At 45.2% G+C, this 23,847-nt stretch overlaps 1 protein-coding gene across 3 annotated transcripts in view; it reads left to right on the top strand.

Annotated features, from left to right (window-relative positions):
• Nucleotides 1-23,847, top strand: part of TFRC (transferrin receptor) — a 160,526-nt gene that overhangs the window by 49,111 nt on the left and 87,568 nt on the right. For all 3 annotated transcript variants that reach the window (XR_015303846.1, XM_086948533.1, XM_086948534.1), the window contains exons 6-8: nt 5,902-6,001; nt 17,928-18,050; nt 21,583-21,693. Coding sequence is in view for 2 of the 3 variants with exons in the window: in XM_086948533.1 (XP_086804659.1) it covers nt 5,902-6,001; nt 17,928-18,050; nt 21,583-21,693 (334 nt within the window). In the remaining variant the exon portion in view is untranslated. The remainder of the gene's footprint in view (nt 1-5,901; nt 6,002-17,927; nt 18,051-21,582; nt 21,694-23,847) is intronic.

Here is a 23,847-nt window from a genome sequence, read left to right as displayed (position 1 = left end):
TCCTGGCTATAGTTCTAGAAAGTATTAAACAAATGGCTTTTCGGAGATCTGTTAATCTTTTGATCTCAGACCTTCTGGAGATAGCGCAAGATAAATTATTTGTGCCATCCTCCCTAAAAGCCATCTCATCAATTTGAAAGCAGTATAAGCCTCCAGAATAAGGCCCAGGATTCTTGTAATCCAAGGGTACTCTTACTAGTTTACAGGGATTGCCATGCAGTCTCAAGTGCTCTGTTGGGGGGGTAGTGTGGTCAAGCAGCCTCAGGCTTGACACCGAGGAATGCAAGATATAATTAACACAATGGTTAATAAATGCCAACACGACTCAAGGAGAGCCACAAAATGTATAAAATAGCAAGTATCATCCTGCGAGCAAAAGGCTCTCCTCTTAAGTCAGAACAGTGTCTCGATGGCAAGCTGGCAGAAACAAATTGGCAAGCACACAGAAGCTGTTCGGTATTCAGGGGCCACCTCTAAGGTGCCCTCTTGAGTGCATGTATTGATAAATCCAACACTGGCATTAGGGTGGGTATATCAAGACTAGATGTTTGGTACCAAACCTCCTGTTTTCAGTGAAGTCCTCATGTAGCATGTAATCGGCCAATCATTGACACATCAAACTCCTTCAACCTATTTTCCAGGAATCATCGGGCCAACAGAGGAGATTAGGGATCTTCAACATCTCTGAGGGCCTGAGCTGGTCTCGGAGGGCAAGCTCCTTTCTAACCTATTCACTGTGATCTAGATACCGCCGACCCTGCTTCTCGAGGAATAACTTCAGCATGCTCCTTTGTAGACATGCTTGGCTCAATGTCTCCGGCTGCAAGCCAGACATTTAACATCTCCTCAACCTGCCCTTTGATAGGAACCTCTTTGGGCCTCCAGTTAATGATGAAGATAAAGAATGACAGACTACGAAGGCCATAGGTGCCTTGCACACGCCCACCTCTTGCTGTAAGCGCATCATGAAGGTTTCAGAAACCACCATGCATTGTTCCCTCTTTTTCAGCTGGATCAAAAAGTCCGGGAAGTTATGTGCCTGCATGATGGCCTCCTGCATCCCCATGCGAGGTTACATAGGTGCCTCCTGCAAGAATAATTACACCTCAATGGTTTCTGGCAGAGGGCCATTGGGATGCGATCGTTTGATTAGCTGCTGCACCCATTGCTTTCTGCAGTGGTGGAACACCAACAGTTTGTTGCTAGGATGGCCTTTTCTCAGCTCTGTTCCGCAGATTACCGTTACAACAGCTGCATTTCACAGGGTTTGGTGTGCAGCTAAGAAAACCGGACTGTGCAATACCTGTGGGATCCCAGTCACCTGGTCGTCCACAACAACTGCCTGGAGCTGTTCACATTGCATCTCGATCTCAAGGCCTTCCCCCCCCCCCCCATAGTGGTCAAGGTAGTTCTCGTCCGGACTGACATGACCCCATGTATTACCTACAGAAACAGAGGGGCATGCTTTCTTCCCAGCTAGGTCAGTCCATCTGGCGGTGGGCTGTCCACCACAGGATCCTCCGGATCCACCAGCTGATGCGATACCTTCCGGGGTTGGGCATCAACTTTGCTGACCTCAGCAGGATGCAGCAAGAAGTTCACGTGACCACTCCACCAAGAGTCCTCCTCCAGTCTTCAGGTGAATGGGGTTTCCAGACGTGGTCCCCTTTGCCACAACTGAGAACAGAAAATGCCCCCACTTTGCCACCAGATTCCCACAGCCACAGTTCATGGGCAATGCACTGTTGATGAACTGGTCAGGTATATTTGCATGCATTTGTGGTTCGGAGGCTTCTGTTAACCTCTCACACTGGTGGCCCCCACCTGGGCCAGACTGTTCAAGTTAGCCACTCATCGCACTTTTGGTGATTCCACACGAAGCTCTGAAACTGGCCAGACTTCTCACTCCGAACCATGGAGAAATCGGGCACTCTAGGGCGATCTGGCTCCTGAAGTCTTGGTTACCTCAATCTGCCTCCTGCATGTATGAATATCCTCAAGGTGGCACACAGGCCTGTTATACCGCCAAATGAAAGTCTTGACTGCTACTTTCTCTCAAATCACATGGAACCCTTAGCAGCTAGAGTCCATAACATTGTCTGTTATCTATTACACCTACAAACCTGTGGCCTAGCTGTCCCCTCCATCCAGCTAGTCGTGGTTGCTGCAGCTGCTTATCTTCAGAAATGAGCAACAGATTTTTGTCTTTGGTATGCCAGTCATTAAAGCTTTTATGAAGTGTCTCAAAAAAACATTCCTCTACAGGTCCCCGGCTCCGATGTGGAGTCTCCATATCTTTCTTACAAGACTCGTGGGGTCATCCATTTGAGCAACTCCATTCTTGCTTTCTAGTGGCTATCACCGCACTCAGACATGTTGGTGAACTCTAAGCTTTGAGATTGGAAGAGCCCTTTATTCAAGTTCATAGAGGTGGACTGGCCCTTCGTAGTAACTTTCTTCCTAAGGTAGTTTCCCCTTTCCACCTTAATCGGTTTGCTGTACTCCCAGTCTTCTTTCCTCAAACTGACTCTCTTGCAGAATAAACCTTCCATACCCTATATGTTGAACAGGCCTTAATGAATTCTGTCGATAGGAATAAGCCCTTTCGAAAGACTCAACAACTTTGTTACTTTTTCCGAACCACATAAAGGGAAAGAATTCTCAGTCCGGCATAGCCAGCTGGTATCCAAACCTTGTTATGTGAAAGCTAAAATGTTTTTTCCTGGTTCTCTGAGACCCCATTCTACCAGAAAACAAAGGGACCTCCATGGACTTTCTGGGAAATATACCCATAGCTGACATTTGTAAAGCAGCTACTTGGTCCACACCACACACCTTCACTAAACACTGTTGTGTTGATGTAATAGTATACCAAGGAACCAGTGTTCGTCCAGCTGTACTCCGTACCCTTTTCTACAAGCTACTCACTGCTTATGGGAGGACTGCTTTACAGTCTATGCACATTGCAAAAAACACAGTTGATGGACAGAATGCAGAACAATGTCTTGCATTCACCACAGTACAAAGATCTGAGCCTAAATCCATCGTTTTTTTGCACTCCACACCACCCTAGGTCAGACAATGGCTATATGCAAATCAGCCTCGACCCTGTGCCTCATGGGAACAGTCCAGCCCGAACTACCAAGCCAGGTCTTTCCTAGCCCGGAATCAAGCATCCAAGGAACGTTTTCTGGCTATCAGCCTTCAGCCTGGATAGCTTGACTCCAGTGATGTGGAGAGCATGGGACTCACGTGGCCCCAACCAACCCATGTGCTCGCCACATCTTCAACCTAGGTGAAGCCCGAATCCGTCATGTACTCACCACCTTGTTCAACACCGCCATTGCCACCTTCCCCGAGTGCAGCAGAAGTCCACGTTCTACTAAACAAACCATTGGCAGACCACAACTAACTCCACTACCAGCTGATCTCCCTGCGCCTGTTCCCGGCCAAAGTGTTATAACAAGCCAACAACTCTTCTCACATCTGGATTGGAACCTGCGATTCTGCTTCTGTAGGAGGCTGGATGGCTATGCTATACAAAAGAGGGATACCGTGCAGTGTACAGGTATTACCTTATGAATGAACAGGGGAATGCTCCAGCAATCCCAAGATGCTCTTCTAGGGTGTAGTGTGGTCGAGCAGCCTTAGGCTCATCAGAAAGGTATGTTCGACATCTGCAAATATACACACACTAGTCCAGAAAGAATTCACACGACTCCATAAGGAGATCACCCCCATTTTTAAAATTAACACATCTCCTATATAACTTTAGGCACCATGATCATCAAAATCATTTAAGTACTTTTTTATAAAACCATTTTGATACTTTAAATCTTAATTGAAACACTTTGTAGCCGTGTTAACCTATGAAGAAAACCTATGCTGCATACGGTCACTAAACCTGTGGAACCGTTCCCTGGGACTTAAGGTGAGTATGGGGTAGGTCCAAGCTAGCACTAGCAGGACACCTCGGCAGCCTTTGGGTGTTCGGGTGCAGTTATGATTTTCGACGTTGGGTAATTTTTGATACTTTAAATTGTAATTGAAGCCCTTTGTGGTTATGTTAACCGATGGAGGAAAAACATGTATTTCATTCGGGCACTCGAGTGACTTACAATCTTCTGGACTTGAGATGAGGTATGGGGCAAGGTCCAATGCAGCACCAACAGTTTGCTTCAGGCAGCACTGGGGTAGCCTGACTCTCTGAACCCAAGGAAATCTGTGGTGTACCCCATGGCCCCTTGATCAGCCCCACCCTCTTCAACACTTATGACCCCTTTGGCCAGCATCGGCAAAACCCACATACTCTACATCATCCTTCGCCGGCGACACAACGTCTTATCTCCCTTTCTGAAAACACCACCAAGACCAACTTCCACAGCTACATGATAAACTTCTCCAACTGGATGAAGGACCACTGCCTGAAGCTGGACATGGACAAGACGGAGGTATACTACATTTTGGAAACAGCTCCCCATGGGATGCACCCTGGTGGCCCTCAGAACTCACTCTGACCTACTCCTACTGACCATGCTAGGAATCTTAGCATAATTCTGGACAACAAACAAACCATGACGAGTCCGGTAAATTCCATTTCCTCCTGCTTCTTCATCCTCCGCATGCTTCGTAAGATCTTCAAATGGCTACCCCAAGCTCAAGAAGCACAATTACCCAGGCCTTTCATTTCTATCTGATTGTACTACTGCAACCTCTCTCCATAGGGATCACAGCTCACCTGCTCTGACTACAGAAATGAAGAACTCTGCAGTCAGACTCCTGGGTCTCTCTAGGTGAACCCACATCACCCCCTACCTCCGGGCACTCCACTGGCTCCCTGTACAGAAAAGATGCCAGTTCAAGCTCCTGGCCCATGCATACAAGGCCCTACACAATTGCGGACCCTGCGGATCGCCACCAGACCGATCTGCGTCCCTTTCTCCAACCCTCCAACCCCCCTCCCCCAACCACCACCACCACCACCACTGTAGCAGATGTGGAGGTCGCTCCGTCTCCTGTGTAACAGCGAAGACCTGAAACCAGCTACCCTTTTATCTACAGACCTCACTATCTCTTCCAGAGTTCCAAAAGTCCATGAAAGAGCAGGCTATTTGGCTTATCAACTGGACCCAGCCAGTGCCTAGATACCCTCAGGGGTGACCAGTCATGATTTATTTATTACTGCACTTGTTCTTTACTCAACCGTATCTATGGCTCACAAGTCTAACTTTGACTTCAGGGCTCTGATCTTTATTTAGAATGTGCAAAGTACTACACAACCCAGACTTGGCTATTATTTGAGGGGCTGCCTCTACAAGCTTAAATGTATCCTCACATTGTTTTCTAGCGGGCCTTCTCTGTAATGGCTAGCCCTCAAAAGGAAGGTTGCTTTATTCTCTTTTGGTATCCCTGGATGTGAATAGGAGCTTGGCAAGAAAAATTCAGCTATTCTACACACTTTGTACAAGAATGTATTCCAATGACTTGTGTCCGGGCAGACCGCACCTATCTTCTGCCTTTTGCACGCTGCCTTTTGCTTCCTTTTTTCTGTTTGTTTCCTGCCTGCCTGCTGGAATAGATGCCTCACTAAATGAGCAAACCTAACATGGTGTGGTAAACTTTGGCTTTGTTCTAAATTCTCTACATTAATCACTTTTCCATTGCTGTGACTTTAGCTAGTTCAGATAATCAACTGGTCAGTGTTTGTTGGCAAGTGATGGGCTGAGAAACTAAGCATTCCTAATATGTGATCCACAGTGGTTTGTGGGGGCATAAATGCTCCTTTGTATTGTTTAACAAAATAAAGCTTTGGCATCTTTGGTCCGTATTGATAGAATTGCATGTTATTATCGGTTAGTGGCTGAGTCCCTCATACATTGACTAAATATTGTTTTATTATAGTAAACCGAACACTGTCTCATTGGTAGACAAAGATGGGAAGCAGATGGAATCAGTCGACAGTCCTTCATATGTGGCATACAGTGCACAGAAAACGGCCATCGTAAGTAGAGAATAGTAGGAAGGCTGGTTGGTCCCAGTTGTCTGCTCCAAAAATGTCACTCTATTTAAATGGTAGCAGTTTAGGATGGTGCAGTGTGTTTTGATTCCCAATCGATGGTTCTGAAATTTGAAACATTAGGCTTTACTTATATTGAAAGGCTTTAATATTCCTTGCCCTCAGTAATCCATGTTAGTGCACCCGTCCTTGCCCTCCGTAATCCGTGTTAGTGCACCGGTGTAGGCCCACATTTATACTATATTGAAACTGCCATAGTTTGTGTCTCTGCCTCCACTATGTGAGCCGATCTCTGGCCACTGAGATAGACAGAGTATCCAATTTATGGATTTATTTTTGACCTGCTGACCATTAAATCCTTGGAGAGCGATCTATGAATTCCTGAACACTTATTCTTCATTTACTGCCCAGCCTGCTCATTTAGACCAGTCTCCTTCAGCTACTGAATGAGCCGCCCCATCTAGAAGTGTTTTTATTAATAATCATATATCTTAAATAGATTTGCCCATGTGTGGTTTCCCAGCGCAGCTTTAACGCAGAGAGTAATAAATACTCCAATGAAAGGCACCATTTAGTTTACATCTATATCATTTTGGAAAGAGCATCTACAAGAAATGATTTCTAAAAAACCTTATTCAAGAACCAAGAATGTAACAGAACTCCAAATCGCTTCACAGATCCAAAACAGTTAGTTCCCTTCAAAAGAGGAAAAAATAAATGAATGTCTAATGGGCATGCAAACTTTGCAGGAGAAAATAGAACACAGTAACTTTAAGGCTGCATATTTATCTCTGCCGTCCAGCATGCCACAGATTGCCAATAGGCCTTGCTAACTGTCAGTCCCTTTCGGATTTTATTTCCGGCCCACTTGGTAGGATCATGGGAACAGAGCTCTGGCTGTTTTACTTGTCCATATATTGATTTCTCGCATAATAAAGTTTGTTTGCTAAGATTTGTCAATTCCACGAAGTAATGCTTGAAGCTAAAACACCCTTCTGTTCCTACCCCTTTGATACCCATTACTGGTCTCTGAAGCTTATGGCCTTTCTACCAGAGTGCTGTGATGTTTGGGAAAGTGACATTGAAACAATCATTTGGCAGTAACCTCTCCTGCTTAGTGAATGGCACAGCGTTGACGGAGACAGACCAGCTGTGACGTAGCAATCACATTGCAAGCTTGTAAATGTCACTTGCAGGCACCGCACATGCATCTCGGTCTATATTGTGGTGTATTGACATTAATCTGACACAAGGAATGGCTGCCATGAAGATCATAATGCTGGTAACATTCAGTGCCGTCTGATTAGCTGAAAAACACCCGTAATAAACTGTAAACAGTGGGTCATCATGTCCAGCTCCATATAAACCTGTTTAGCTTGATTGGGTACAAATGTCTGCATCGTAATGTGTTCCTTGTTTATCATTCAGTTTTAATTGTATTTGTGAACATAGAGTTAATGCTGCATCTTTGACACATCTTATTCCCAAGTTATCCAATATTGGGGTATCTTTCATAAATTCACATGCCTGAATCATTCCCCATCAAAGTGGGCCCGTGGGACTCCCACTTCGACGATTGGGAATGATTCAGGCATGTGAATGTATGAAAGATGCCAATCCTGGATAACTGCAGTTACAGGTAAGTAACTTTTTTCTTATAGGCACATGCTCTGTTCTTCTTGGCGCTCCTGGGATACGCTAGGTGCCATATTTTTATTTCGTGTTAAAAGGGGGGGGGGGTTAATTTATTTATTCAAAGTTTTATATAGCGCGAACAAGATCTTTGCAGATATCGGAGCGCTTTACAGAACCAAGGGGTAGGGGCAAGAGGGTGATTAAACAAACTATTGTGTACAATATAGAAGTTGGTAGTAAATGATTAGCAGGATAGGATAGCAATCATGTAGAGATATAATACCAATAAGCAATCATGTGAAAATATAATAACCATAAACAATCAGGTAACCAATAGTACAGAAACGGTGCAAAGTCTTTGATCCAACAAAAATAGAGTTCAGGTGAACTTGGCCATAAGGATGGCTTTTACCTCTTTCTTAAACAATGCAGTGGAGGAGATAAGCCTGGTTTCAGGAGTGAGTGCATTCCAGATCCTGGGTACCATTCCTGAGAAGGAGCGTTTGTATGTTTTTTCCTTCCGGAATCTTCGAGGTTTCAGGAGGAGATTATTTGTGCTTCTATTGGATCTCGAGCCTCCTGAAATAGTCAGCTTTTGAGTGAGGTAGTTGGGTGACTTGTGGTGTACGGCTAAGTGAGTCATAATGGTAATTTTCAGCTGTATTCTGGCTTCAAAAGGCAGCCAGTTCAGGGATTTTAAGTTGGGGGATATATGCAAATGTTTTCTTGAACCAGTGATGAGTCTCGCGGCAGCGTTCAAGGAGGCTCTTAGGGGTGCAGTTGTTGATAGGGGGAGTCCGCTGAGAGCCACAATTCCGTAGTCTATGCGAGGGATGACTAGGGCTTGTACAGCAGTTTGGAAGTCCTTAGCTGGGAAGAAGGGTTTAAGTTTCCTCAAAGTGTTGATTTGGAAATTAGCTCCTTTAGTTGCTTTGCTAATGTGCTGCTGCATGTTGAGATTGGCGTCCAGTGTGATGCCTAAGGATTTCGCGGAGTCCACGATGGTGGGTTGGATATTGAGTGCAGTTAGGTGATTGAGCCAGGTTTGGGTGATGGCGATTTTCGCAGGAGGTGAGATCAGGAGGAACTCAGTTTTCAGAGCATTTAGTTTGAGGTGATTATCGGCCAACCATGATTGGGTGTTTCTGAGTGTGGAGTTCAGAAGTTTGATGTCTTCCGGGGATTGTAGCTTGAGGTAAAGTTGAGTGTCATCGGCGTACATATGGAAGTGTACATTAGATGCTTGAAGCAAGGTGGTGAGATGTTCCATGACGAGGTTAAACCATGTGGGGGATAGGGAAGATCCTTGTGGGACGCCTAAAGTTACAGGCACAGATGAGGACAACTCGTTGTTGATCTTGAACTTCTGAGCCAGGTTATGTAGGAAGGAAGTGAACCATTTGAGAACAGTCCCGGATAAACCCATTCTGGTGTTTAACAGCTCCAGTAGATTCTCATGTTTGACAGTATCAAATGCTGAGGAGAGATCAAGAAGGATGAGGAGGCAGGAATCGTTGCGGTCAAGGATTTGGAGGGCATCATCAATTATGTGCGTCATAGCCGTTTCCGTACTGTGTTTTGCTCGGAAGCCTGATTGATGAGGGTTGAGGAGGTCAAACTGATCAATGTGTTTTGTCAGTTGGAGTTGTAAGCATTTTTCCAGCAGTTTGGCCAAGGTGGGGATATTGGTGGTAGGGTGGTAATTGTTTAGGTCAGCCGGGTCAGCTGTAGGTTTCTTGAGTATAGGCGTGACTTGCCCCACCTTGAGGGAGTCTGGGATGAGTCCTTGTTGAAGGTAACTGTTAATTATTTTAGTCCAGAGTGGAAGGAGCAGGGGGGTGAAGTATTTTACAGCATTAGCAGGTAGGGGGTCTGTGAGGTGATTAGAGGGCTTCAAGGTGCAGAGCAATTTGTGAATTGTTTCTTCAGAGTAGGTGTCGAAGGACGTTCATGACTCGTTTTTAGGTTGAGTGGTAGTCATGCTGATGGGGCTGGAGTATCGGCTTACATCATTGAGGAGATCTCTTATATTGTCGGTCTTTAGCTTAAAGAAAGCAGAGAAGTCTTCACAGTGTGGAATATCGCTTGTAGTGCTGTTTGATTGTAAAGGTTGCATCTTGGTTTGAGTTTTGACTAGTTCGAACAGTTTTCTTGGTCGGTTTTTTGCTTGGCCTAGCTGGAGGCTAAAGAAGTCAGATTTCGACCTCTTCATTTTCCTGAAGTAGTCATTTCTCTTATTCTTAAGCATTAAGGTGCAGTGCTGAGGGGTTAGATCTCCAGGTGCGCTCTGCCATTCGCATAGCACGCCTGTCTTCATTGAGTCAACCATCATACCATGGGTTCGAGTTCTTGGTGGAGACTCTTCAGTTGCAGGGGGGCGGCTTCGTTGATTATTGAGGTCATAGAGTCGAGGTAGAGGTCAGTCAGAGATTGAACATCAGAGGTGCCCGAAGGGGGAAGGAGGAGACTGCAGGTGTGGGAAGGCAAGGAGTTTGGGTTAAGATTCTTCATGTCCCTTTTCCAGATCTTGGATTTGGTGGGTTGAGCCGGGATGAGTTTAACTTTTTTGTTGATGAAGAATGTGATAATGTGGTGGTCTGACCAGTCACAGGGTTGGATTGCCCCCAGTTGGGTAGCGTCCTCTTTGGCGATGATAAGGTCGAGGATAGAGCCTTTGTCGTGTGTCGGGCTGTTGCAGATTTGGGTGAGGTCAAGCGCATTAAGGAAAGTTTTGAGACTATTCACCACTGCGTCTTTCTGGTCGTTCCAGTGGAGATTGAAGTCGCCCAGGTAGATTTGAGTGATCTGCCGTCCAGCGTTGGATGAGATCGTGTCCATGAGTTGTTGGGTGAAGGTGAGTTTGTCCCCAGCGGGTGGTAGATGACATGTAAGGAGCATTCAGGTTTGCCCTCGCTGGTGATATCGAGGCAGATGAGTTCACAGGAGGTGAGGGAGGGAGGGGGAGGTGACATTAGTAACAGTGATGTTGCTCCTAAAAATGCATGCGATTCCCCGCCTTTCTTGCCGGTCCTGTCGAGTCTAATGATGTGGTAGTTGGGGGGGACTAGTATGTCCATTATAGGTGTAGAGGCTTCAGTTAGTCACGTTTCAGTCAGAATGGCTAGGTCAAGGTCCATTGTTATGATGAGATCCGCGATGTCGGAGGAGTGTCTCGGGGCCGAACTGCAGTTGAGTAGGATGCATTTGAGTCTGGGGGTAAGAAGGGCGGTCGAGTGTTCTAGAGAGAGGGGGACTTTTCTGAGATTATTGGGGATGGAACTTCTGTTGCTTAGTGTGGGGGGCCTAAGGGGGCTAGTGAGAATCGTGGGTATGGGGAGGTGTGTGGTGATTGTGTGTTTTAAGGGACTTGGGCCATATGAGCGGAGGAGGGTGTATAAGTTGTGGTCCGAAAGGGGGTTGAGGGCGCGACGGGGGCGGTAGGTGTGATTGCGAGTGGGGATAGAGGGCCAACGCGGGGAGTATTGAGAGAAAGTGTCTGTGGGGGACTTGATGGGCGCGGAGGTGGTGGTGGGTGGGGGGTGTCTGGGGTGTGTGAAAAGAAGTTCTTTGATGGTGTGGAGATCTTCTTTGACTTGTAGGAGGGTGGATATAATCATGTCCAGAGTTGGGTTGGGGAAGGTGTTGGGGATGAGAGCCATGGGCGAATGGTTGAGTAGGGAACTGGTGTGGGAACTGGAGTGGTGGGGGAGGGATGTGCTAGCGTTAGAGCAGGGCTCTGCGGAAATAGTAGGTGGGGTGGCATTCGATGAGTGAGAGAATTTGTGGGTGTGGGGTGTGGATGAAATAGAGGGAGGTTGGTGGCGTAGGTGAGGAGGCTGGTGGGAGGTGGCGCAGGTGAGTTGAGGGATGAGTGTAGGCTGGAGATGGTGGGGGTGCAAGTAAGGTAGTGGGGGCTGAGAATTGGGGGGGGGGAGAGGAGGCGGGGTTAAGGTAAGGGAGGTGGTGTGTTCTGTGAGTCTAGTTGGGAGAGTGGGGTAGTGAGGAATGGGGGGGGGGGGATAGGGTGGGATATAGTCCTGCCGCGGGGTCGGGGAGATAAGTTCAGGGCTGTGGTGGGTTCTGCGGGACTCGTGGGGGGTAGGGAGGGTAGGGGAATGGAGGATGTATGAAGGGGAGAGATCTTCGCCAGTGGGTGAGGGGTGGGGAGGAGTTACATCGGGTGGGAGACTGACTACAGCGCTCAGTGGAGGCGGAGGTGTTTATTTTGGAGCATGATTGTAATGCCAGCAATTAGGTGCATGCAAGTCTGGCATACAGCGCAGGGGTAGGATTCGTTGTACCTTTGAGACTAGAAAGCCAAACATTCTTGTAAAGGTATTTTCCAATCTATAGCTTTCCAACTCCAGCTACAATAGGGTACCAAACCTCGGTCTTCTTTAATCACTTTGTGGAGAGATTAAAGAAATAATGGTCTCTGCTGAGTTGATGGTGCATAGGTTTTAAAAGCTTTTTAACTTTCCTGCCTTTCTACCTTTAATTTTTATTTACAATTGCTTCAGTGATTCTTTAAAATAGTGACTAGTGTTCACTTTCAAAAGAACCGGAACATACCGGGTAACCTTGTGACTGTTTCACTTGTGAAACATATGGCTCAAAAGCACCAGTAATGTCGGACATAATTTATGCTCGCTCCAAGACCAGGAAAATGTGTCCTAATAACAATCCAAGCATTCACCTTACAGGGAGTCTCTCCAGGAAGCGTTCTTACAGGTACACCCAGAAATCCGGCTTTATTTTAGCTGAAGAGGGCAAGTATATGCTGTTGTTGTCCGGATTTATGCTTTCTTAAGTTATTCGTGTAACTTTGATTTAGACTAGTTTTTAAACACTGTCCGCATTGGAAAAGCCATTAAGTTTAGAAAATGTAAAGTTGAGACCTAGTCATTGTAAGTTTACTTATGTTGTCAATGGCAATGTCGAAAAATATTTGTTTGAGACAGAAGCATTCACTTATGAACTGAAAACTGATTCAAATTAACCGACAGGCGGTGGTTGGAAAATGTCAAATTTTCCATACCCTTGAATTTCTTGAGGAGCCTCCATGGTAAGCGGAATGCACACACTAAAAGAGCTCCCTCTAGAAGTGGCCAACTTATGAAGAAGCGAGCTGTGGTAGAGGCGCTGGCATCTGAAACATATAGGATTTTACGTCATTTTCTTTCTTATATTTTGTAAAACCAAAGTGAATGACAGCTAGTGTTAGAAAAACCTCAAGTACATCAAAAAGATTCTGCATGGAAGTACAGAAGGTTTCTTCGCTTCATGATCTGTTAGCAGTCCCTTCTTTTTAAGAAAGGAAGGCTGTGTGGTGCCCCCTTATTTAGATTGGATCATAAGGGCAAAAACACGTAGAGATGACCGAAAGGAGACTGTCAACATTAGCAAGCTTGGACCTGGCTATCCGTATAAAAAAATAAAGAAAAAACTACCTCAAGCAACAGATTTCTTGGATGCCAGAATGTGCATAAACAAAGGAATGGTGTCCCACCCAAGACAGGGGAAAGAAGCAGCAGGATGGCAGGGAATGATAGAACAAGAGTCCGAAGAGCAAGCCTCTTGCACTGACCCATGTTGCAGGAATTCAGCTTTAAAGGTCCTGACTAATGATTTACTTGGTACAGTTAGGATGGAAATTCTGCACCTGTAAACGCTTGCGTGGTAAAACCCACAACCACTGAGCAATTTGTATTCATTCCCATTGAATGGGGAATTACTGTGTGGACTTTTCTTTTTTTATTTCTTTATTCTGCACATGGAATCGGGGGGGGGGGTCATTTTCCCATGTACCACCTGGTCTTAGTAAATGCTAGTGAGGGTACGTGTGTAAAAGATGAGTGGGACCTGAGCTTGCAGGGGGTGAACTACATTCTTAAACCTTCCTCCTCTTCAGTTCGTTAGTGGAGGGCTGTCAAGGTGTTGGCAACTGGGCTGCACTGTAGCTCATTCCTAATGTAATTTTTTTAAAATTTAATTTATTTATTTTTCTAGTTTGTTTCTTCTGAATAGTAACATTTTGAAATGATCCCGCAGTGGTAAAATACGGGTGCTTTAACACCAAGCCACTTGTATTGTGCGGAGCAGAAGCCCTAGAAGGGGTTCTTCATAATCAGACTGTTGTACTTGGCCCTCTCTGCAGGTTTGGTATGCCCTCCAGCCCCCTCTTATGTTCCTTATACACCCTTTTTCATCTGTTCATCCCAGCCGGCAAATCCTGCACAGTTGGTGTGAACCCACTGCCCCATCTTCAGGCTAGATCTTTTTTGCCACCATACCCCTGATATTGGCTAAAATATTTTTATATTTGGTTGCATCTTTAGGGTTCCATGTCTCCAGTAGCGCCAATATGGGCTGTATTTCACTCGTCCCACACTTGCATACCTCCAGTAAGGCGGCAATCTCCTCCCAGAAAGGACGTACCTTATGGCAGCTCCACAAAGTGTTCAAGAAGGAGCCCTCCAACCTGCAGCATGGGTTCTCTTATAATACGTTCTGTGCAAGATTTTCAGCAGGATCAGCCAGTATGATGCCTTAACTGCCACTTCCGAGGGGAAGCCCATCACTGCTTGCCCGTCCTGTCAGTTTCAACCATTTCTCGCTCCGGCCATACCAGCAGTTTCCCCAGTGTCCTATGCATGTTCCTCATAAGTGTCCCATGTGTTAATGAAATTGCAAGGGGGGGGGGGGGGGGGGGCTGTCTTGTCCTCTCGTAGAGATCCATTCCAACGGGGATTCTTCTTGTGTCTCCTCTTCCCTGTAGTGTCTCAGGTGTCTATATCTGAGCCATTGCATCGTGAACATCAGATATTCCTTTTGTAACTGCTCACATGGGTCATACCAGCCTCCGAAACCCTGCAGTTTTCCCTTTAGCCTCCATTCTGGTAACTTCCCACAAGGTCAACCACTTATCCCATTGCCTTTGTAAATTCAGCCTCACTGTCAGCGTAGCCTGCTATCCCATGGGTCAAGTAAGCCCCCCCCCCCTATAAAGCATGCATATGGCTCCTCTTGCCCATATCCAGTCTGTCCTTCCGGGAAGCTGGGTCATCCATACCAGGTATGCCCAGTCGCGAACTACTATAGCCTGGTATGCTTTGTAGTACTTTCTGCGGTACAAAAGGGATCTGAATCCAACACTCTCACCCAGTCAAAAGATCTGGGTTTAATCAATCACCGTTCTTTAGCCCACTCTGCCACCTCAGTTCAGACATGGCTATATGCAAATCAGTCTGACCCTGTGCCTCATGGGAACAGTCCAGCCCGAACTGCCAAGCCATGTCTTCCCTGGACCGGAAACAAGCTTCCGAGGACCGGTTTCTGGCATTCCAGCCGTCTTCAGCCCGGCTTGCTTGAATTCAGTGGCAAAGTGAGCAAGGGACTCACGTCTGAGCATACCCTGCCACACTTATGGCTGCCAAAAGCGGTACAAAAGGGGGTGGACATTTAGCACGGCTATACTGCTGTCATATTTTGAACTCTGCAACACCGCCAATGCAAGACACCAAGGCCCACAGGAGTGTCATAAGTTGCCCACCAGTTTTTGTAAAATAGGCATCCGGGATCCTATAGGGGCTGTTTTAAAGGACATAATAAAGCTTAGGTAGTGCAGTCATTATATACCTCACCGCCCTGCCCAATATCTAGAGCGGCACAGTTTACATCTCTCTCTCCAGGGTGTCAATCAACTGTGTTAGATTTGCCTCCGAGTGGGACACTGTCTCTCTAGAGACCCTCATGCATAGGTATTTAAACTTGTGCTAACATCTCACCGTCCTGTCTCCAGTAAAGCTGGCATGTACTTAAGTTTAGCATGCCATGGTAGTGAAAACTCCTAAATTTTCCACTACTGCAAGGCCTATCTCTCCCATTGGAGTTGCCGTATTACATTTTTATAAGTGTCCTTTCCAAATGGGAAGAAAGTTGGTTCATATTTGGTGTCTCTGGAATCCCAATTAAAAAAATTGACTTATGATGAAATTGGATTTTAAATTACAATTCTGAAAATGTCACTTTTAGAATGCTATTTTCTCGCCTGAGGTGCCTGCAGCTTTTCACTTTTTACTTACCACATGGCTGGGTGTAGTTGTCTGTTGGTCTTTGTGTATTCCTCCTAGCCAGCCACACACACACCACTGAGAGCTTAAGTGTGACTGGTTGGACCCTCACTGGAAAAATGGGAGGGAGGAGCTGGGCCTAGCTTCACTTACACCTGAATAGGCTGTGTCCTGTCTCCACACAATAGACTCCATACCACCTGTAGTTTGACTGTAGCCAGGACAAGGAAGGCAGACCTGTCCTTTTCAAATGCATGCTTCCAGGAGCTGCTCCCCGCCTCAGAGGCACAACTGTGCATAAAAGACCTCAGACACCACCACTTAAGTACACTTCTGGATCTGTGTATACTCTGCCAGAAAGGAGGACTGCCTTGCTGCTACAAGGACTGCCATTCTGCTGGTCTAAAGGAACTGCTGTTCTGCTGTGCTGCCTGCTGCCCTCTTGCCTGGAAAAGAAGAACACGGCCTACAACTTCATCTTGAGCCCAGGTCCCAGAGTGATTTTGAAGGGCTAGTCTGCTGGCCTTTTGATCTAAAGCTCTGGGACATGAAAGACTCCTCAAGCTCCTCTACCATTCGCCAATGTGTTACGGACCCCACCAAGTGGTGCCTTTCAGATCCTGGGCATGGCTCAGGAGCTCTTGAAATCAAGCTTTTGTTCTTTGTGACAGCGACCGGGCTAGTTCACGCCAGAAGTATGCCGCTCCACCGAAAATCCACGTTAGCCACTGCCAGCCATCTCTTTGCAGAGCCAGCATGGATCGCTGTGGAAGACCGCTATCGCTAAGCTCAAGCCAGCCTGTAGGTGATGCCTGGACTGCTTTTCGTGCCATGCTGCTACACCCAGTAAATCGCTCCTCGCTCCCAGGGACCCTTTTCAATTTTAACAGAGCCTGTCCGTAGGGGCTGAGGGACCATGCCACCCACATTTTTCCTGGAAAGAGTGCGTGTCAGTCTGAGCAAAGCTCTTCCTGGCTGAGACTTCATTTTCAGGTCAGGCAGCAAAAAGCTGGACCTGTGCAAAATGAGAGCGCTCCTGGTGGCCTAAGCTGAATTTTGCCAGGTTCAGGATTTTTCTACCTTGTGGGTGTGACATCCTCAGCCTTGTAATAGTGCCTCGACCCTTTCCTTCCGTGACGAGGGGTAGCGTCACCCGTTGCCTCGGACCTGGTTGATTCAGTTTAAGCTCCGATGTACCCATTTCAGAGTGTCCATTAGTGACACATCAGAGTGGGGTGTGGTCAGCAGTCTCACTGTGACTAGGTTTGGAGTGCTACCTTTCCTCATTGGCTGACCTGAGGTGAGCAGTGAGGGAAGGCAGCAGTCCAATCCTCCTAGGATCTCCAAGGCTTGGGACTGTTGGCTTCCCTCATTGGCTGACCTGAGGTCAGTCAATGAGCAGCCGGCTGTCCTAACCCTCTTGGGACCTCAGTGGCTTCACTCCCGGAGATCTGCATGCATGGTAAGTTTTATGTTTTTTGTTTGGTGTGTGAATGCGTGTGCATTTATTAATGAGTGTTATAATGGGTATGTGACTGCGTGGGTGGGTGGGTGTGAGTGATGTGTATGTGTGCTTGTGGCCCCCCTGTAAAATTGCTGGCCGCCACTGGCAAACAAAATTCTTGGCACAAAACTTTGAGGTAAAACTTCAGCTAGATTAATCTGCGACTGTATCGACCTGCGGTCTGCCTGAACTTTTGACTTCGACTCGGTCCATCGCAACCAGATAATGGCGGTTGCTGCTTTGATTTTTAGTCGCTCTATTGCAGTTTATTCTTTAAAAAATCTAAATTCTAGTCCTACTGATTGGATCCTTGTCTTTATGGTCTTGTTTGATGTATTGCACATTGCTCTATTTTTCTAACCCAATGTGGGAGATTGTGTGGTGTGTTCACTGTTTTACTGTTTGGCGAGTTGCACAAATACTTTACACATTTCCTCTAAGTTGAGCCTGACTGCTCAGTGCAAGCTACCAGGCTGTTATGGGCAGGTTAATTTGAGGTTTGCTTGAGCCTTAACTGGACTAGCATTGCGGTTGCTGTTTGACCAAGGCTCCCCCTCCCGTTCAACGAGTAACCAATTTTCATCACAATGCTACTGGTTTAGAAAAACATTCATGTTTGCTTGTTAATTGCTTGATACAGGTTTGCTGATATAATGTTTTAAGTATTTTTGCCCCGTAAATATGTCTTGACATTTTTTAGGGTAAACCAGTTTATGCCTATTATGGACGCAAAGAAGATTTTTTGGAACTAGAGAAAAAAGGTGTTGGTGTCCAAGGCTGTATAATCATTGTCCGAGCAGGAATGAACAGCTTTGCTGAAAAAGTAAGTAACCTGTTAACTTTTTATATTGTAACTCCAGAATTTGTTAGTACAATTCTTATACAACATTGGATCTTTCATAGATACACATTTGAATTTCCCAACGTCTCACTGGGGATCCCTGATAGTTACTGTAAGTACAGCAATGTATCCGTATAGCAATCACATTTTGGAAACTAATGGCCAAACTGGAATTCACCTCTCTTGCCCATTCACATCTTTGTGACTCAAACTCCGGCCAGTCGGGGGAAGGGGCTCAAGGTCCCAACCCTCTGAGGCTCCACTGCCACGTTTTCAACTGCTTTGTATAGGGCTATAGGAAAACCCTCTAAGCTTTGCTCCTCCTGCATTTTTTGACACAACTCACCTAAAACAATCCAAAACCGGACTACTTAATCTTGCGGTACATCTTTTAGAGAATAAACCATGGGAGAACCTTTTGAGCCAAGGGCTCTCCTCAGAGTGTGTGAATGGTGCAGATCCAGAAATATATATTTTTGTAGATGACCCATACACTAAATGTATTTTCTACCTTCATAAACCCAGCCACAGCCTGAAGAATGGCAAAATGTGTCCTGTTTAGCATCAAACCCTTTAAGGACAAATAGGCTTCTGTACCGTCTCATTGCTGAATCACCAAGTGCGTCTTCAGAAAAAAGAGCTCCAGTCTAAAAAGGGCAAACTAGAAGGTACTAGTTTAGAAGAAGCACTTACTGGGGCTACCTTGGAGGCTAGACTTTTTCCCCACCAGAGGAGCCCCTGCCTCTACCTTGAAGGGACTTGTTTCTGGTGAGGTCCCTCCTGTGACGTCTGCAGTTACATCCACGAAGAAAAAGGCAGTCCGTGCAATTATGACCAAATGTTCCATTGACTGAAAGAGCAAAGGCCCTGTCAAGTGCTCCAAAACTTTCATTTGTAATGTTCCATCGTCTTAAGTACATGGTGTAGGATAGACAGTCTAAACATGAAGATCCTTCACAATCAACAAAACTGTTCTCAGGTAAACGACAACCAGAGCCGACACCAAAGAAATAACTTGTCAGCTAATTATTGCAGTCGACAAAACCATTATTGTGGGCCACAAATACATTGTTGACAAGCAACCCCATCTCTTACAAAGGCCTTGTCAGTCAACAAACCTGTTTACCTACTCCTAGTCTACCACCAAACCAACCCATTGATTAAGCCTTCGATGTAGGAACCTCCAACATCGCATCTTAAGTGCCAGTGGGGGGAAATAAATGATCGCTACATCAACCTTGTCTCTGGTAGTGTCAGTCTCCGCATCTGCAGGGTCCATATCCATACAATCACTGCTTTACCTCAGACGCCAATTACTACTTCGATACCCCTGATGTAACTATTATTGCCAACCAGAATTGCACCAAAACTAGATAATTCAGAACGGCATGTTCTCCTAGTAAGAGGTTCTCAGACTAAGAGTCTGAGCGAGTGCATTTATACTGATGAGGAAATAATATTGGATGCAACCTCCTAAGCAGAAGGGCCACACAACCTTGATATTCATTTGGTGCCAAAATACGCTGATTAGGACATTGAAGAAAACTATGGCCACCAAGAGCCGTGTTGAATAGCAGGTTGCACAAATATATACAATTCCAAAGGTACAAGTACCCAATCAGTTTTTCCAAGACGAGAAAAAACTGATCCAAGAGTTTTATGGACCAATGTTTCCATCTGGAGCAGTAGTCCCATCTGAGGCACCTCCTCTGGACTCTACTCTCACTCTTATTTCAAATCCAACCCCTGCCACGTCCAACAAACCTCCCTCAAGAACCAGAATTGCCAAAAATGGACAGTATGGCGCACGTTCCGAACCAGAGCATGACAAAGTAGATAATATACTAGGCCATGACTGACTCCTCTTGTGTACTATCAAGATTCCAACTGGGAAGACTATGTACCGGCAGAGTCCCAGTCCAGCACTCCACCAGACAGTATTTCTGCTTTTCATATGCTAGTGTTACTTAAATTTAGTTAATTCAACAAATCCTTTGTCTGTCTGTGTCTCTGTCTGTGTGTGTGTGTGTGTGTCCTTGGAGGCATGGTGGTCATCACCAGAAGACCAACTGGAAACAAACCACAGGATGGGCACTAATAAAAAGGCATGATGACAAACTGTGGAAAAAAGATGAAGCAAAACCTCTTCAGACTTCTGTAATGTGGGACAAACCTAAAATCAAAGGAAAGTTGCTGAAATGAAAAACCCTCAAAATTGTGACAAAAACAATATTCTCATTAACTGAGCTGGAAAAAAGAACTGACATGGGCAAATTACCAGTCAGTTGCATCATGTGATTGGCATCCCTGGATTAAAGAGTGGTGCTTTTTAACGCTCCAATGTAAAAGCCTTTCGTACTGCCCCTTTCCTGCTTAGACAGGTTAGGCAGGAGTTATGTTGCAGGTGCTCCAGTGTAGTTTTGGGGAGAAAAGGTATAGTTTAAAAACAGACTGGGCCTGATTCACAAAGGTAATCTTACACTTTAACCCCTTCCATGCTCATGACGAGCTCAGCTCGTCATGAGGCACGGTTGAGCTGTGCTTATGACGAGCTGAGCTCGTTATGAATAGAGAGATTCAAGAAATGTCAGCGCAGGAAGGGAAAACCACTAGCAGCCAAGGTGTTAAAAGAAATCTCCAAACTACCTGCAGAGTTCTGTAACTCTAGATTTCTCCATTTGTGTATTTTTTTAAATTTTTTGTATTTGTATCTTTGTATGTGCAGAGATTTCTGTATAGTTGAACGTGTGGAGACTCTGCAGTCAGGGCTGTGATCTCTGCACATGAAATAATGGGACCGGTAGTAAAACTCCTCACATAGTTAGTGATTTTCACTTGGTGTAAACTTACACGATGTGCACGTTTACATTTGTGAATTAGGCGATCTGTTTGGGGAACCTTGCTCCTCTCCTCATAAACCTGCTGAACTCTTCGCACTTGTTGTGTAACTTTACATGTATTTATGTAAAGTGTTTCTGGGATACCCAAACATGGCAGAGAATTGTTCTAAAGTTTTTATATTTGTGAATGTTCTATGATCAGAACGAGGACTAAATGTTGCAGTTTAATCACAAGTTACTGTGTGAACACATACCACAATGTCTATTTTTAGTAATGTTACATGCTGGGTTGTGCCCAATTCAGTTCAGCAGTATTTTCTGTAGAGCAAAGCAAGAATTCCTATAGGAGGTAGAATTGAAAATCCTTTTTGAGACCACCCTTTAACTTGTCTCTTCCAGACGAATCAGCATATAACTTTATTTATGGAAACTTAGACCAAATTCATGCGTCAGTTTGATAAATGGACACCAAAGATATTGCTTCTTCACTATTAAAATTGTATCTTTATGCAATAGTAATACCAAGAGTTATCCGTCTTTTAAAACTCTGCTCCAATGCAAGAAGACTGTTGGAGACACTCTGCTAAACATGATCCAATACATGCATGTGCCTAATATTACATTTATAACTAACAAAAGAAAACTGTTCAAAATGTCTTGTTTATTCCCTGCAGGTTGCTGTTGCAGAGTCTTTGAATGCTGCTGGTGTATTAATATACCCCGATCCCTCCGATTACCGGGATATTGCTAATAAAGAATGGAAAGATTTAGAACTTTACGGCCATGTAAGTACTCTTACTTATTGTGTTAAGGTTTTTTGCCATTTTCAGACCTAAAATGTCCATAGTGTTTGCAGCATGGATGTTGAATCATCCAAACATGCAGGTCGAGCTGTGGCAGCAACTTGCTACAGCGTGTACTTAAATTTGTGAGGCAACTACTTGATCTTTCCATGCACTACTTCACCAGCCTCTACTGCTAGATCTGGTGGAGCGGTAGTTTACCATTTTCTGGTTAAACTGCCAAAGATTCATCCTCTATCTGTATCCTTGATGGTAGTTTTGAGAGTGGTTTACACAAAGTTTGCGAGCTCATACTTCCATCGAAGCTATGGTAAGATTGATCCTGAAGGGTGGGTTGGCTCGTGCAGATTCCATACAACTTCCCCTCTTGAGAATTTGCTATTCTATTTGTTTTGTTTAATTATGGGTTCTACTTTAATCTTTTCGCCCTGGTCTTTTTGGGCATGCCAAATGATGGATGTAAGCGACATCACTGGTGCCTGGGCGTCACATGTATCGCTCTAATGCCACTTTCAGTGAACTTGTGGCTCTGTGCAGGCCCTTACTCAGCACTGCCCTGTGCTGGTGTGTTGCCACTGTCGAGATCCAGTCTAGCGTCAGGGGAGGGGTGAAATGTGGATCATGTCTTCAGCAGCTGAATCAGGATGTACAGTACTTGCTTAGGCAGCATGCAGAATGAAACTGCAACAAGTAACTTGTTAATGGAACTGTAGCTGTTGTGCAGAAGAGACAATTCAAGACTTTGCATGCTTTACACATGTGTATAATCTAAGATAAAGTACCCCAAATGTACATTATAAAGATAGGAGTCTGTGGGTGAAGTGAGTCTGTGGGCCGTTAGCACAGTAGTGATTTGCTGTAGCTTTTTATCTTTACTTTGGTTGTGGTTGTTCCTTATGTGTTTGTGTGGGAAGGTTCAGTGAATACCGGTATAAAGGAACAGCAGATCCTTGTAAGGGTGTTATAAAACTCATGTTTCACAAGTGTCTGTGTTTAACTCTGTCCAGGATATTTATTTTCATTCTTGTATTTTGTCAGGTTTATTCCATTGTAAGGTCAGGACAGAAAGTACATGAATGAAAGAACCATGGGAATACGGATCGACTTGTGTACTTGTGTAGTGTGACCCTAGCTGGGAAGAAACAAGAGTGCTGTGGGCGTACTATGCACAAGTTCTCTTCCAGGGGATACTCCTCAAAGTCATAAACACTGAATTATCTCCGCTCATATGCGGGAACCCGGAACATATAGCCTAATACACATATATGTGTAAAATATATAAAAAGAGTACATAGTACAAAAAAATTATACACATATACAAGTATAAACTAATAATATGCAGACCAAAAACATATCCAATAGGCTAATCAAGCCATAATTGCATGCCTTTCTGTAGTGTGAAAATAACTCCTAACATATAATGCAAGAAAAGAACATGAACATTAGTTGCATTCCACAGAAAACTACCTTTTAATTTTCATCAAAGAAAACAGGTAATGAAAGGCAATTAGCCCAAACAGGCTGCATAAGCAAATAACATCCCTGTACAGAAAAGGAGACTGGCACCTCGCCTTTAAGGCCTCAGAGAATCTGAACACTTTGCCTTTAAGGCCTCTAGGAGAAGCCTGCTCCGATCATGCCCCACAGGTGACAGTTCTGATAGATACATCTGCCAGTGGATTCCTCACCTTGTGAATATCCCCCTTGCGTCGGCAACATTCGGAAATTCTTTTTTTGCTTAGCGCCGACGTGGACTATGTCAGAGGCACGGCATCGCACGCGACTCTGCGGACGTTACCGACACTACAATAGGCCCACGCCGGTGTGATGACATCAGTTTCCTTTTTTCCGCGTCGTCGGCGCTAGTGGTTTCGGGGAATCTCAGTAGCTTTCTAGTGACTTTGTTTCATTTATCTTTGCTTTTCTGCTTCTTTGTTGCAACACGATGTCGATAAAGAAGACCGGCTTGAAGAAGACTGGATGGTGTCGCTCGACTTGCAGGATGCATATTTCCACATCCCTATCCTGCAGTCGCACAGGAAGTATCTCCGTTTTTCGATGGGGTCGTAACACTATCAGTTTGCGGTCCTTCCTTTTGGAATTACTACTGCGCCTCGAGTCTTCACCAAGGTGATG

This window comes from Lissotriton vulgaris, unplaced genomic scaffold (assembly GCF_964263255.1).
Source record: "Lissotriton vulgaris unplaced genomic scaffold, aLisVul1.2 SCAFFOLD_3538, whole genome shotgun sequence".
In the NCBI taxonomy this organism is placed as follows: domain Eukaryota; kingdom Metazoa; phylum Chordata; class Amphibia; order Caudata; family Salamandridae; genus Lissotriton; species Lissotriton vulgaris.
The sequence above is the reverse complement of the archived record's forward strand: the minus strand, read 5'-3'. Positions and strand labels throughout refer to the sequence as shown.